The sequence below is a fragment of the Sebastes umbrosus genome, chromosome 21 (assembly GCF_015220745.1).
Source record: "Sebastes umbrosus isolate fSebUmb1 chromosome 21, fSebUmb1.pri, whole genome shotgun sequence".
NCBI lineage: Eukaryota > Metazoa > Chordata > Actinopteri > Perciformes > Sebastidae > Sebastes > Sebastes umbrosus.
In genome coordinates this window covers 15,022,230-15,037,412 of record NC_051289.1, presented here as the reverse complement: position 1 = coordinate 15,037,412, position 15,183 = coordinate 15,022,230, and the positions used below count along the sequence as shown (strand labels likewise).

Sequence of the window (15,183 nt, the reverse complement as noted above, 5' to 3'; positions counted from 1 at the left end):
ATTACATCCATTCGGGGCCTTCACATGCGATGTAATATTTGCATAACTGTCAACTTGAAGAGAACATATTCTCCACTCTCTCAAACCTCCCTTCTCTTGACTTTGCCAAGGTGGGCTGGGTCTAATCAGCCATGCAAATTCAGTGCATGTTCCTCACTTTGTGCCCCAGAGGCAGAGAACAGCTGTTTTCCGTAGGCAGTGCATGATACTTTTTTAAATAAGTGGATTTTACAGACTGTAGAAAAAGGGTCATTGCTTATTCCTGGACCCACGCTCCAGGAACTATTGCTGGGATCGGCCCACACGATTCTACGGTATAATGGCAAAATGTAGGAAGTGAGATCTATGAAAGTGACCACATGCTTTGCCTTCAGCGTGTGGGGTCATCTGTGGGAAGTTTTGAGGTCATAACCCAACTTGTTTGGCAGATCACATGAGAAGTGCCACTTGACAAACTCTTTCAAAATAAGAGTGTGGGAGTGCAGCCAAACATTAAAGTTGAATCACAGAAAAACATGTAGTGACAGTATTTCTAACTCCAGTGTATAAAGGATCATATTACCATGATAATCTTACATCACTGACAACAATCAGGCACACTGGTCTGTCACATACACATTCATTCATTCAGAGAGAGAGATATCACTGCTTAGAGCCAGGAGAGAGGGCTGAACTTTTTTTTTTTTTGCAAACAGTATAACGTGGGAGGAGTTCCCTCCCTACCTCCCTCAGTCAAGTCAGTCAGTTTTTACAAGCTGTTGCACGCAGCTTACTCCACAACGCGTGGGTGAAAGCAGAAGGAAGATGAGAAGAGAGGAACGGCTGGGAACTGCAGCAGCCTAACCGGGAATGAAGGCGCAAGAATGCCCTTGGAGACGGTGTGGAGGACCAACCACTTTTACGCACTTAAAGAGAAGAAGTGATTTACTGTGAGGTGGATCTGAAGAAGAAGAATTGGATCTTGGTGTTAGGAAAAGAACAAAAAGTTTTCCCCTACAGAAGTTGTCTTCATAAAAGCAGCAGAGATGAGGTTTAACTTGTCTACAAGTTGGATAGTCCGAGGCTGGATAACATGCGTCCTCGTCACCTTTTACGCACAGGTAAAAAACACACACTTTTGGGTATTAAAAAGGTTTTAATTATTTCCCTGATAACAAAATTAGGGAAAGCATTTAATAGTCAAAGTTCATTCTATACTCTGTTTCCTGTGCACCTTTTTTTTTTAATCGAGCTGCCACTTTTATTCGAATTAGACTTTTATTCGAATGAGCGCGCAATGCAAAGTATTGGCAATCCAGATGTTTTTGTGAGTAGATGGAATAGGAGGTATGAAACAGTGAACCAGATTATGTGTCATCACATCAGATGATTCGTATGAACCGGTCAGAAGGAGAAGGAGAAGGAGAAGGGGAGGGGGGGTGCATTTTTACGCCCGGACGCTGACTGGAAACAGTTTTGTTTGGGTCGAGTCCACCTCGCCTGTTCTGACCGCAAAAACGCACGCTGGCGACTGGATGCTCTTCTCCCTCTACCAAGCATTCTCTCGAACCTGGCCAAATGGCTCATTCATCAGGAGCCTCATTAGCTCTGCCAAAGGAGAGGCTTCCAAAGTGAGAAGCAGAGTCCAACAAGGGGTCGTACAGAGATCAAAAGGGGGTGGCCACTAAAAATAGAAATATTCTAGGATTTGTATTCCCTAGAGAGAGAGAGTTGGGGGCTGCAGGAATGTGAAAGCATCACCTTTTTTGTGATCATTTTCTTGTTTCCACTGTATCAAGACACTTTATCTTGTATCTTGACATTATAAGAGCTACATAATGTCTCAGCTGATTCATTTGAAGGAGAAAAAAAGTGAATGTCCCAGGGCATGTTGATGACCATGTTGTTGTTTAGTCCAAGTAGCCTAACTCTGTCCAGGTGGAGTAGTTTAAAAGTTGTGGTCACAGTGGTGGGACTGCTGGGCACCAGTGATCTATCACTGCCTTGTTTGCCTGTATATATGGTAATAAACCAGTTATGACTTTGACTGGAACAGATGCTCTTTCTTTCTCTTGTTTTTTCTTCTCTGCTTCACCGGAATGTGTTGCAAGAAGAGATAGTGCTCATTGAGGGCACTGCATTCCGAGCTCCAGACAGGTAAATGGCACAGAACAGAAGATGTTTTCCACAGACTGTCAAATGCAAGTTAGTGGCAACAAGAGTATGGAAAACAAGTCAGTGTTGTGTGGACTGGAAGAAATATTTTTCATCTACGTTTTAAGGTGACACTGCAAACCGTTGGCTTTGGTTTGTTCTCACCGTGGTCTTGCCATTACTGACTCACAGTATCCCCAAAAGAATTCCCCTTCATTTTCTTGGTTTTCGACCGCTTCATCCAGTCCACGCCAAATTCATTTCAAACTGTCTGTGTGACATTGAGCAATACAAGATTACTTCAAGATGTGGAGTGCTTAAAAGTCGATACATCATGAATAAACTGAGCTTCGGTGGATTCATTTACATGTCTACCCACACGGCTCCTGTACTTTTTTTATTAGCCAGCCATGCATTCAGTCATCTGGCCACCTTTCATTCAAATTCTCCATCAGCAACCTCTTTTCCCGACTCTCTACATCTAATATTCAACCAACAACGCCTCTTCATTTTAATAATTTTATTCATCAAAGTGTGTTTTTCTAACCCCCTGTAGCTCCATCCATCCATTGAGCAATAACAGTACATTGCCTCAGGCTTGCAGATCCAAACTTGATTTAACTATAGCCTCTTACAACAGAGACATTCAATTAAGAGATAAAGCTTGTAGTCTTGTGTGACAATAGAGCTTTGTGTGAAGACGTTTGGATTAGAATTTTTTAAGACCTTTAGTATGTCTCTAACACACCCTCTGTCTTCAATCAAATACAATTAGCATGGATTATAGTTGTCTAGGGACTTGTTTTACATCTGTTTGCAGTATCTGTTCTGGTCATTGAGCTGTCTTTTTGCTGAGTTCCCAGCTCTTATTTAATGTTTTATTGAGCCATTCTTCCTGCTGCAATTCTAGACATGGCATTTTTTTCCCTGGAAAAACCTACAGTGCCACTTGTTGCTCATTTTATTTTTGACTGGATAGCAAGAAAATCACAACCATTTTTTTTAAAGATAAGAAAAACTGTGTTTGCATCTTCTAGATGCTCATAAATGGTTAAAGTTTTTAAAGTTTTTTTTTTAATCAGGAGATTTTCAAATATCCAGATTTCTGCAGGTGGCACTTCAAAGGATTTGTTTTTATGGCTTTTAAAGGATTAATCACAGATGCAAACAGTGCACAAAGATTCATTGTGCATTACAGCTTTTACAGCACCTTATCGCGGATAAGGTGATACTGGATAAAGTCACGCTGATGTGCTTCTCTTGGCTCGGGCCCAACGGCTGCTGCGGCCGTTATGCAAATTCTCTGGTATTCTGACATTAAATGGAATGCACTCTGCATCCCACTCCTGTTTGATGGGATCACGCATTAAAGAGATAAACAAAGCAGCTAGGAAAAGATGATAAAAAAAGGGAAGTTACTGAATATCATATTTCATTTTCTCCATTCAATGCCCCTCCGCTCTATCCAGCCGTTTGACTATTTCACCTTTTCCCTCCCCTATCTCTTTCATTTAAACTCACACTCACTCAAACATAAGTGTATATTTGAATCCGTACAGCAGATAAAGTTAGCTTTGAGGTTGGATGTTCTATCTTGACCGTCATGATAACCTATAATCATATAGGGTGGATCAGCTCTTTTCCTCTTACATATATATTTAGTGAAACATACGGCCTCACATAACTGAGACCCAGTGTTTAGATGTGGCGGCAACAAAAATACAATTCCCAGCATTCTTTTGGCTTCCCGTGCACTCTGGCCCAGTTGTACGGATTGACCACCACCGGCTCCGTGTCTCCACACGTCTGTCTGTGTCTCTGTCTACCTATCTACACAAACATGAACCCCTTAGCATGGGAATCTTTCCTACTTCTGTCACTTGTGTCTGCTGCAGCACATGGTCCTCATTAGTGCTGCGGTCCGAGCTATGAGCGCTGTGCATCATTATCCCTCTGGTTAGATTTGAAAAACAAAGACTGGCTGATGTGTGAGAGGGTTAGTGGAGGTAATTAAATGCTGCAGCGTTCTTATTGTGCTGTTGTAGCCTGAGGCCAGACAGACAGACAGACACTGAGACTAAACAGAGTTTAACATGGAGGTGTGAGAACGAGAGGCAAAGAAATAAGGGAGAGAGGAGGAGTTTTAATCTAAACTAATCTTATTGTGTATCCTAAGATTTTAACATGAAACTATTATTATTAGTATGATGACAGACAGACTTTTGTGTGGAGAGCACGGGAGATGGATTTGTCCCATTTCACTTAAAGCTGCAGTGGGTAGAAATGGAGCATAAATATGATTAACAAAAAGTTATTTTTATAAAACGGTCACTATATCTTGACAGTAGTGCATGAAACAGGTAAAAAAAAAGAATTTGCCTCTGTGTCCTCTGGTGCTCCTAATGGCATCTGCATGATATCGACCGGAGGAAAACAACCAATCACAGCCGAGCTGGAGCCCGCTGTCTCTGAGCAGCTGTCAATCGCTCGCAAACTCCGATCAAACAGTCAAACTAGGAATGCCTATTTCTCTCCTCAAATGTTCTCGGAAACATCGTGTAGTGTACTGTTTACCTGTAAAATGAGAAAGTTTGTGACCCGGCAGCCATATTGAGATCAGTTGAGGAAATAAAAAGCACCGCCCACCAGCTGGAGCACAGCCAATGGGAACGCTCTCTCTCTGAAATGACCTGTGATTGGCCAAAGTCTCCCATCACGGGCTAGATTTTTTAAAGCCTGGAAACAGATCCATGAGGAGGAGCAGAAGTCTAGTTTGCTCTCGGAACACTTGAATTACAATATGCTGAAAGGTTATTATGGCATTTTTGCCCAATGATGCCAAAAATATACTACTGCAGGTTTAACTGGAGACTCTGCAGCACCAGCATTTCTCTACAGTACAAATTACAGCGTGAATGACTGGATTAGTGTGTAATTTCATGGGAAAAAGATGCTTTTATAAGGGCGGAATGAGAAAAAGAAGAAGGTTGGTCCGAGCTCAGAGTGCAGTCAGGCCTATAGGTTGTATTTTTCTACATTTATATATAGATACTGAGGCTTTGGCGTAGTTGCTGTCATAACAGACAGATTCTCTAATTCAGCAATGTGGCTAGGAGTTCACCGGCCTCTTATTCAGGGTGGCTGGAGGGTGGGTACAGTGTGTTTGTGTGTGTGTGTGTGTGTGTGTGTGTGAGCCTGCATAGCTTATCTATGTGGCTTTTTTTTTTTTACCAGAGTTCCCATTCATTGTTTAAAACATGCACAGATGTTTCACTTTTCAATTCCATGTTCCTTTGCAACAGGAGCCCTATTCCAAGCTAATTCTATATCTTACACTGTTGGATGACAGCCGGAGGCCTAACAGCTGCCTCAAGATTTGTTTTTATTCACACCATTTACTTAACGGGCAATTTGACCAATCCTGCCAAAAGAACATGGTGATTTTCTTTTAACAGCGGGGAACAGGAGAATATCTGCAGCCAATTTGTTTATTAATTCCAAGCCAACTGGAGTTGATTGCATTTAGTCCCAGTTGGTTCTCCTTGTGCAACTGGTTGCTATTGGGATTTGGTTTGCTGGTTTGGAGGGTGTGCAGCGCTGTGGTCAGGTGCTTCTGAGAGTGTGGAAAGAATTCCTGGGCATGTCTTGGAAATATTTTAACCATCCTCTTCCTCTCATTACTCACCGCCATCTCGAAATATCACGTGTGGATTTTGAATGATGAACTGACGGAGACGGATTGCAATAGAAAAGCGTGAGGGAAAAAATGTACTGATTGAAAAATCAATGTTTTTGATCAAAAAAAAAATCATGATATCATTTGGTTATCTTTAAATTGAATGATAATTCTCATGTAAATAGTTTTGTTTTTGACATATTTTTCTCTAAATGTGTGTTGCAAAAGGGTATAAGACTGCTTAGTTTCCTGTCACACAAAAAGCTAAACTTGCAGAAAATAACAGACAACTCATTTTATGTCTTGATATTTTTTTTTTTAGAATGCTGTCTCCAAATCTCTCCAGTGTAATGAAACACATTATTTAAGAGGCTCCAGATGCTGCAAGAGGTGTAAACCAGGTAATAGCACACTCACACACACACACACACACACACACACACACACACACACAGGGATCAAAGTAAAACACAAGAAAGTAGAGAGAGCATATCGTATATCTGGTTTACTCAACGGAAGCAGCATAACATAAAAATAGATTTCCATTCACAGAGATCCTAAATGAAAAAGAGGAACCATGTTTAAAAATGGAACATTTTTGCTTAAAATGGCTCTGACATGCACATGTGTTTTCACAACCACACACAATTTGCGTTGACATTTCATCCACTAGAAGTACCCACTTATAGGAAAAAGAGCTCTAATTTTGTCAATTTCCTTCTACTTTTGTCTTCTTCCATCAGGTTTTTAGTGGTTACTGTGATTATGTATGGGTTGTTAACTCCATCTGTCTTTCTTCTTCCTTCTATCTCTTTAATTTCTTTTTTTTTTTGGCTAGGCTTCCGTGTGTTTTCCGACTGCACTGATTCCCAACACACTATATGTATTAAGTGTAATCGTGATGAATACCAGCCCGGCTGGACTGAAAAGACGCTCTGTTTTCAGCAGAAGTTCTGTGACCCAGGTCAGTACCTACAGCTTTGGATTTCAAAATCCTGAAAAACCATTAAAAAGGTTTTGCTTTAACTATAAAAAAAAATGTTTAAATATGAGATTATTGTTTCTGAATATTTTGTCAATCCCTGTTTACTTCCACTGGAGAACGCAATGTCTCATAGATAGGCCTCTGATATATACATTCTCAACAAAAGTTAAGATTAAGGGTTTAATTAAGTATTTAATTGTTGTATTGTATTGATTTCAGGGTTCTGATCACCACAGAAAATGTCCCTGTAAATAATTTTGATGAAGTGAACTCCAGGAAAGTTCAGATTCCAGCGTAGAGTTTTAGATGCAACAGACAAGATCACTCCTTTGCACTGAAATAGTCTCCCCTTTGACCGCCAGGTAAGGGGTTTATGGTGCAACCTCAGAACCCAGTGGCAGAGGAGCTGTGTCGCTGTTCTTCCGGCCTCCAATGCTACCCCATCAACTGTGAGTACTGTGAGAGGATACCCACCTGCGGCGCTGGATTTGGACTCGAGGTTGACCCCGGTGAGACACACGAACGCAAAACACGATTACAGCGGAGTGCCCACTTGGAGATATACTACAATGTTTGTTATTAATTCCAGAGTCTACTAATGGAAGGAAGACGTGTGTTGAATGTAAGAAAGGCTTCTTCTCTGCTGACAACAGTGCCGAACAATGCAAACAATGGACCAAGTAAGTGTAGATATGCACACACACATACATACTCACACACACACACATAGAGTTTTTAGCCTGGAATCTTTGGGTGCCATGAAGGGAAAATGCAATTGGGTGGTTGTCGTCCGCCTCACCACCAGCCAGCTGTTATGAGTAATACTCACACCACTTCCCCTGGAACCCTGGACCAGATACCAGCTTCCACTACCGGCCGGATCTGTAGTGATGATGATGACGATGGAAAGAGGGAGGGAGAATTTTGTTTTTCTCTCCATCTGTTCCTCCTTCTGTCCTTCATCATTGCAGATCCAACTGTAAAGGCTGGCAGGTTGGCTTGTAAAATGTAGAGGGAAAGAAAAAAAAAAAAAGTATTTCCAGTTGTACAAATATTCCTCCTCACTGTGTGCTTTTTGTGATTTCACCCTCTCTTCTAGTTGTAAGGCTGAGGGTAAGAATGAAACACAGCCAGGCAGCGCCCAGGCTGATGCAGTGTGTGGACCACCTATCTCTGGTGGGCCAGGTAAGACATGGACACATTCACTGCAGACTGTCACCATACAGAGGCAATTTAAAGGGGACATATCGTGCCCATTTTCAGGTTCTTACTTGTATTTTGGGTTTCTACTAGAACATGTTTACAGGCTGTAATGTTCAAACAACACATTATGTTCCTCATACTGTCTGTCTAAATATACCTGTATTCACCCTGTGCCTGAAATGCTCCATTTTAGTGCATTTCAACGGAATTGCAATGGAATCGCGTTGCTAGGCAACAGTTTGCGTCCATGTTTACTTCCTGTCAGCTGATGTTATTCACATACACTGCAACCAGGAATAAACTGGGACACATTTAGAATTTTTACGTTTAAAACCTTGTAATGGTCTAAATATTGTATATTTGTGACATCACAAATAGACAAAAATCCTAACGGCTTGTTTCAAACCCACAATTTCTGAATACGGGCTGTGTGTGTGTTTCTCTGTACATTGAGCGTTTTGATAGTTTAACAGTATTTATAAAGCACTTAAACCTGCTTTATAATATAAAATACATGAAAATATCATTTTTTACAATATGGGACCTTTAATGCACATTTAACCTCTAAAAATAAAGATATAGACTTTGCTAGGGAAAATATTATTTCTGCTGCAGTACAGTTTAAATGTCACAGTAAATGTAGAAAATAATAGAAAAGGTGTCTGAGTTATTGTATCTTTTGCAAACGTTTATGGCTGACAGATGTAGAGTAGAAAAGCAAGCTCTCTGTAAGAACTCCTCTTTCTTGCAGGTACAGCATCCTCCTGGGTTATAGTTTCAGTGCTGTCAGTCATCACTGTTCTGTGTCTCCTCATCTTACTCCTCTTCTGCTACAAGGATAAACTGAAATTACTCTCTGGTAGGTTACAGTCATGTTAATCTCAAAGTTCTCCTCTAGCTATGATGTTTCATTATTGCTCTTTTTCAAAAGTTTATGATTTTAAAAAGGTGTCATACATGGTAGACATTGATTCAAAACAGACATACATTTACTCGCACGTTGCACAAAAGTGACTACTATTACATCTGATCACATTAAGAACACATCGTAGCACATAAAAACTAAATACTTTCTTTAGATTTTACTTGCTGTTTTCACCAGCCTCTTTGCAGAACATCTTCACCAGAAATCATTAAGATTTCTGCTTCGGCATTTTATTCAATATTAAGGTACAATAAGTTGTTTCTTTGTCTAGTAAATCTGCGATCCTGTGTCCAGAATCTGAAGAGGTCTAGGATACAACAGGTAAAGTGGAATTTCAGTTAAAAAGCCATGGAAATACACAAAGTTATTACATGTACTCACACCTACTTATTAGATTGTTTATTAAATATATGATCAAATAAAACAATTAGGAACACATACAGCTCTTATGTCTATTACTACATGGTGTAGGGTTTGGGAAATCACATATTTCTTACTATTCATGCACAAAATAACAGTTCCTTACAATGTGCCTGTCTTTGTTTCTGTGGTTCTAGGAGACCTTGGCCCCTCTTTACCACAGTGGAGCAGGAGGAGGCCCTGGAGGCCCCAAATGTACACCCTGTGTTACGACCAAACTCATTTACCCAACGCCCACACATGATGAGCTCCCATGCACCTATTCCACCTCTGTTCCCGATGCCAAGGTCTCACTGCCCTTCACGAGGGAAATGACAGAAAAAGAAGGGACCAAGGGGAAGACGGTGACGGAGGATCGGAGCGAAGGCTCTGGAGAACCTGAGGAGGTGTCAGAAGAAGAGGAGGTTGTGGGTGCGTCTCCTCTTTTGGCAGGTTCTTGTGTGTGTGTCATTCCCGTCCACGAGCCGTTGGAAGTAGGGGAGAATGAGGACTGTAGCCAGGCTGTCAGCCCGGGGACTCCGGGAACCTGCTCGTGCGGAGGGCTGGATGGAGATGAGAGTGGGAAAGAGGAGAAAAGTGGGAGTGTAAGGGCTGAAAATGGTGGAGATGGAAATCAAGAAAAGATGGTTTTGTCCAAGAGTGAGACAGGTGTTGCATCTCTTGTCTCCCTTTCTCCTCCACTCCTCCACACCTCCTCTGTAATCCCTCCGTCCAGTCCACTTGCTGAACTCTGCCTGCCGTTGTCTCAGGCTCAGATGAGATCAGAGTTTAAACCCCACCTGACCGACAGGTTACTGGTAAAACAGGAGCAATTATATAGACCGGCATGCAAAGACTTCAACTCAACAGAGAACAACACGACCTCCGCGATGACCTCGGTCAACCCCTTGATGACTTCCTCGTCTGTCGGAGATCTCTACTTGGACAAGCCCCCTGAGGCCTCGAGCCCAGAGAAAGGACAAGAACTTTCCTGGGGGGATAGCAGGGGAAACAAGCTCTCTTCTGGGGAGTCAGAACTGGAGTGCTCACCTGAGAGCCTCCATAGTCAGCTGGCTGAACCAACTCTTACCTCAGGTAGGTGAAAATGTAAAACTAGCTGCCTCAAAGACACTTGGTCCCCCCCATGCATCAAAAATGAGAAAATGACACATGAAATAATAGGTACGACAAAAAGAAAAATACTAATGAGTGTGAGACCTTAAAATTATAAAATGGGAGGTCAAAATTATGAAATACAAAGTTCGAATTATGACTTTTTAACTCAATAGAATGAGATACTAAGTAAAAAGTTTTACCTACTAAATGTCAAAGTTTTGCTATTTCATATTTTTGACTTACTTTCATAATTATAGTGTCATGAAAAAGTCATAAAAAGTCATAGTATAGTATGTCATAAAAAAGTTTTTTAAAAAGTCATAGTATAGTATACCATAAAAAATAATTAAAAAGCCATATTATAGTATGCCATAAATAAATTCATATTATAGTATGCCATAAAAAAGTCATAAAATGTACAAAAAAAAAAGTTGTTTATCATAAAAAAGCCATTAAAAAAATCATAGTACAGTAAGTCATAAAAAAGATATAAAAAAAAGTGAAAAAGAAAATCAAAAGACTTGGAAAGTCAATCACTTAATTCTGATTTAGTATCTCATTATTTTCACTTAGTATTTGTGCTTTTATTTTTATTATTCTAAAACTTTTCATCTTTTTTTTTCCATGGCAGAATTGAGCTTCCATACTTCTGCGTGTAGATTCCCAGAAAGTCAAACTATTTCTTAGCTCTCTTAGGGCAATACAAAGATGCTACAGTATGGAGCTGGATAATTCCTGAATATTTTTTGCTATGACTACTCAGCAGCGTCAATGAAAACTGAATGCACAGTGGTTGTGTGCTCTGGGGATAATGGCTCATTACAAACACTGTGGGACCACAGTTGTGTTTGCCAGGTGGATTCTGTGTTCATTGTTTGTGCAGGCAGTCACCACCACTGTATTGCCACAGGGTCATACCCATACACGATTTGATATACTACACGGCAGCGCTCTCTTCCCGCAGAATAGGTGGGATTGGCGACCAAGAACAACAGAGTGAAATTCATGTTGGTTTTAATGGCGAGTTTTACCGTCACATGGATGAACTTGTATTGTTCTCGCAGAAACCTTTACACGCTGCCAAAGAGAAAGAAAAAAAATCTCTGGGAATCATATTTATGTATTGTGCCTCAAACAGAAAGTGGTTATGGTTAGTTATAAAAGCACTATTATCAGAACGGTCTGATCGAGACAGTGGTTAGCGCAAACCGGGGTATTATTAGGTGAACACAACTTATAACAGAGGATTGGTTTCAGCAAAAGAACAAGAAATTTGTGTGATTGTTTCCAAGAAATATGCTTTATGAAAGCCAGTATTGATAGTTGGACCCCGAATTTTGGGAGACCACACAGGAAGCGGGAATAAGATATGTGAGTGTTTGATGAGCGAGCGAACCACCAGAACCACACTCTAACATACAGTGTTGTGTGTGTGCGTCAGTGTGAACTATGCCATCTACAAAGCTCCTGTTTACCCAGAGTTCCATAGGGTTGCGCAAAGTGACCACAGCTTTAATTGAAGCAAGATGTGCGCAGCTTGAGTAATACTTTAAGAACCCTGCCCACCCAACAAAAACACACAGAGACACACAAAATGTGAGTTTTTTTTTTTACTCTCACTGATGACTCGCTTCTTTAATTACACTCTGGCTGGCCTGAAATTAACACCGTTTCCCATCATGCAATAATAACATGTGATTAAACGGACTTCCCGCATGTGCTATTTAAAGGTCAAGCAAGGGTCGAAGGTGTCACCTGTCAAAATTGATTTCTGAAGCTGGACAATATGCAACATCAGTGTTATTTGTTTGGAGGGTTAAATGCATTTGCTCAGTGACACTTCAACAGTAGTAATGACCCAGATATATTTTATTGGTTGAGGAATTAAACTGGTAGCTGTCCAGGTAAAATAAGCAAGATTTTGGGAAGCATTTTGTACCATTTTCTTTGAGGTTGAACAGGAGAGGGGTGCAAGAGTTCAACTTTAGTCTTTGGCTTGAAAGCCTTGTCAGTACACTGTATTGTCCCAATTGTTGGGCATCCAGAAAATCAGCTTGACAGAAGAACCCAAGCAGATTCCATAGCGCTTTGTTTTCAAAGTTGTGGTGGATCGACATATTTTCGAGCTAGACCTCTCAGACTGGTATTCCGGGAAAGGATCTCGGTTGGGGAACACAGAGACACACTTTCTGTGAGTGTGTGTGATTGTGTTTGCCTTTTTGCAACTTTGTGTCCGCTAGAGCCTGTTTGCTTACAGTTTCTGTGATTATGTGTGTGTGCGTGCACATGTGTGGACAGATGAGGCATGAGCTGTGAGTCACGGCGGGTCGGCTGGAAACTCAGACAGGAGGCTGGATAGGAACCAGGGGCTTAATGTGGTGGTGAAAGATGGCTCACGAAACAAAAACTGTTTATTTCCTAATTCACCTGGTTGGTTGGAATCCATTTATGAACAGTACGTGGACATCCGTAGATCACTGCATGTTTGTAAGGTATGTTCTGGAGAAACATGCTACACTTGTGGATGGAAATAAAGGTTAGAGAGAGTTGAATGTCACTTTTTTTTTTTTTTTATGCACTTATTCAGCCATGTCTGTAAAACCCTAAACTCTTGACAAATGACTTGTTTTCAGAGGTCTTGGGTTTCTCACGCTAAAAAGTGCTGGACAAAGGATATGATATGGCGGGCTATGTAGCTGCGGCCTCTCTGTGGTCATCCTGCATGGTCATTACACCCACTGTCCATTTGTCATCTGAGGTTAGCCAAGATATAGTCCCTTCTTCCGCGACATCATGAATAGGGGAAGCTCTATCTGCCTGTGTGTAGGAAGGCAGTGTCATATACATATTTCTACACATTTATTAATAAGGTGTCCTTCCACTCGTCATTTTCTATACCAGTTAGAGTGGGAGAAGATGATTCATTCGGCTTTTGTCACGCCAGACCGCTTGTGGCAGTTTTTTCTTAGAAAGGGCGAAAAAAAAAATGCATGTACCAAGCAAATATTATCCATAAGTAATGTCCCATTTCTCCCTCCCACATTTCATGTGCAGGTCAGGTGTCTGGGAACAACAACACCACCTTCATCTCCAGCGGTCAGGTGATGAACTTCAGCGGGGACGTCATCGTCGTCTACGTCAGCCAGACGTCTCTCGGCAGCGACGGGGCGGGGCAGGACGATGCCTTCGGGAGCCCCGTCCAGGAAGAGGCCAATGAGACGGCCCAGTTTTTCCAAAGCGTCCTGAGGCCGCAAGGGGACTCTGTTTCCCAAAGCACCTTGCAGGACGAGACACTGCCAGTCCAGGAAGTGATGGAGGAGCGGCCGCCGGGGAAGTGAAAAGTGACCAATGGCTGTTTTGTTTGTCAGAAGAAGAAGTTAAAGAACTTTATGGGCCAAGTCCCACCGGACTGAGCTACATCTGCCCCTACAGTACAGTGATCATCTCCGTAACCCTCAGAAAAGATAGCCTCTGATCCTTTCTGTTGGTTACTCCACCTTATATATTTTAGCTTCTAATTACATTAGAAAAATACCTGAATGAATTTTTATAGCATACCAGCTTTCTGGACAAGAACAAGGAAAGGAAGGCTTTCACTTAAAAAGAAGCTGAGAGCAACTTTTAGGGATGTGAAGCTATCGATCTATGCCGACATCTTTAATATCTAGTCCATTTTCACACATTAGTCACTGAATCTTGCCTCAGGCATCGCTAAAGTGCCTTTATTCATTTTCCATTGGAAGGCTTCATGCTTTTTCAAATGGAAACTCCCTCCATTCCAGACAATGGTGGGGAATTTTGTTGGGAATTGGATGTGGAACTGGGTTCAGACTGGAAGAAGGTCATGTTTTTATTGTATGTAAATTGCAGATGGGTCTTGTTCCTTTCTCATTTCCCACCTTCCATCACCTTCCAGCCAGGTTAAAGTCCGTACATTCCTGTCCTTTAACGGTTTCTAAATTTGACTGTTGGATGATTTCAAGAATTTCCTTGCATAACAAAATATCCACCATGTGGAAATCATTGTGCTTGCTCTCACAAAATCATGCCATTAAAGCAAATATTTTTGTAGTAGAAAATTCAATCTACAAGCTCCATTAAGATCTGGCAATTTCCTGAGTGAATGTTCCTTTTTTCTGGTTTTGTAGGGTTTGACAAAAGCTAATTTACAGTAAAGAGACACATCAGGTTTTGGTACGACGCTTGTTTATCCCATATGTTTTTTATTCTCTTCTTATTGCACCACAAGTGCAGTGTGTGTCTAAGAAAAAAAAAATGCTATGCATTTGATAAGCTATTTTATTACTGGTTTGTTTTGTTTCATAATGTGCCAGCCTTAATGAAGAAAATGTCAGCCTGTTTATATTTTAATTAATTTTACAAAGTAGATTGTTTATGTAATATTTCAGAAGATGCATTATGTGATCGATGTTTGTATATATTTCAAAATAAGCATTATGAACTTTCTCTTTGTGCTTCCTGTCATTTGATTTGAGGTGTGGATGTGTGAGCCATTGACAGCAGGCAAAACACACACAGTAGGAGTTATAAGGGACTGTTCAATTACAACCTTGCCATATGTATGCAGCCTTTCAATTATCATGTACATATCTATCAAACCTAATGCAATGAACCCCTGAGAGAGTATTTTGATTGAAATTAAATATGTTTTGCATCTGATCCTTTCAGGGATGGCTGCTATCCTACATTCTGTGGTTTCTCTCTGTCAACTTTCCTATTCTGGGT

At 41.0% G+C, this 15,183-nt stretch overlaps 1 protein-coding gene across 1 annotated transcript; it reads left to right on the top strand.

Annotated features, from left to right (window-relative positions):
* Positions 1-664: 664 nt before the first annotated feature.
* tnfrsf11a (tumor necrosis factor receptor superfamily, member 11a, NFKB activator) lies at positions 665-15,138 on the top strand. Its single transcript, XM_037756720.1, has 10 exons — positions 665-1,100; positions 6,132-6,210; positions 6,648-6,773; positions 7,157-7,303; positions 7,384-7,474; positions 7,894-7,979; positions 8,749-8,856; positions 9,194-9,243; positions 9,480-10,416; positions 13,492-15,138. The coding sequence occupies exons 1-10, from the start codon at positions 1,026-1,028 to the stop codon at positions 13,773-13,775; spliced, it is 1,983 nt and encodes a 660-aa protein (XP_037612648.1). The 5' UTR covers positions 665-1,025; the 3' UTR covers positions 13,776-15,138.
* The last annotated feature ends 45 nt before the right edge of the window (positions 15,139-15,183 follow it).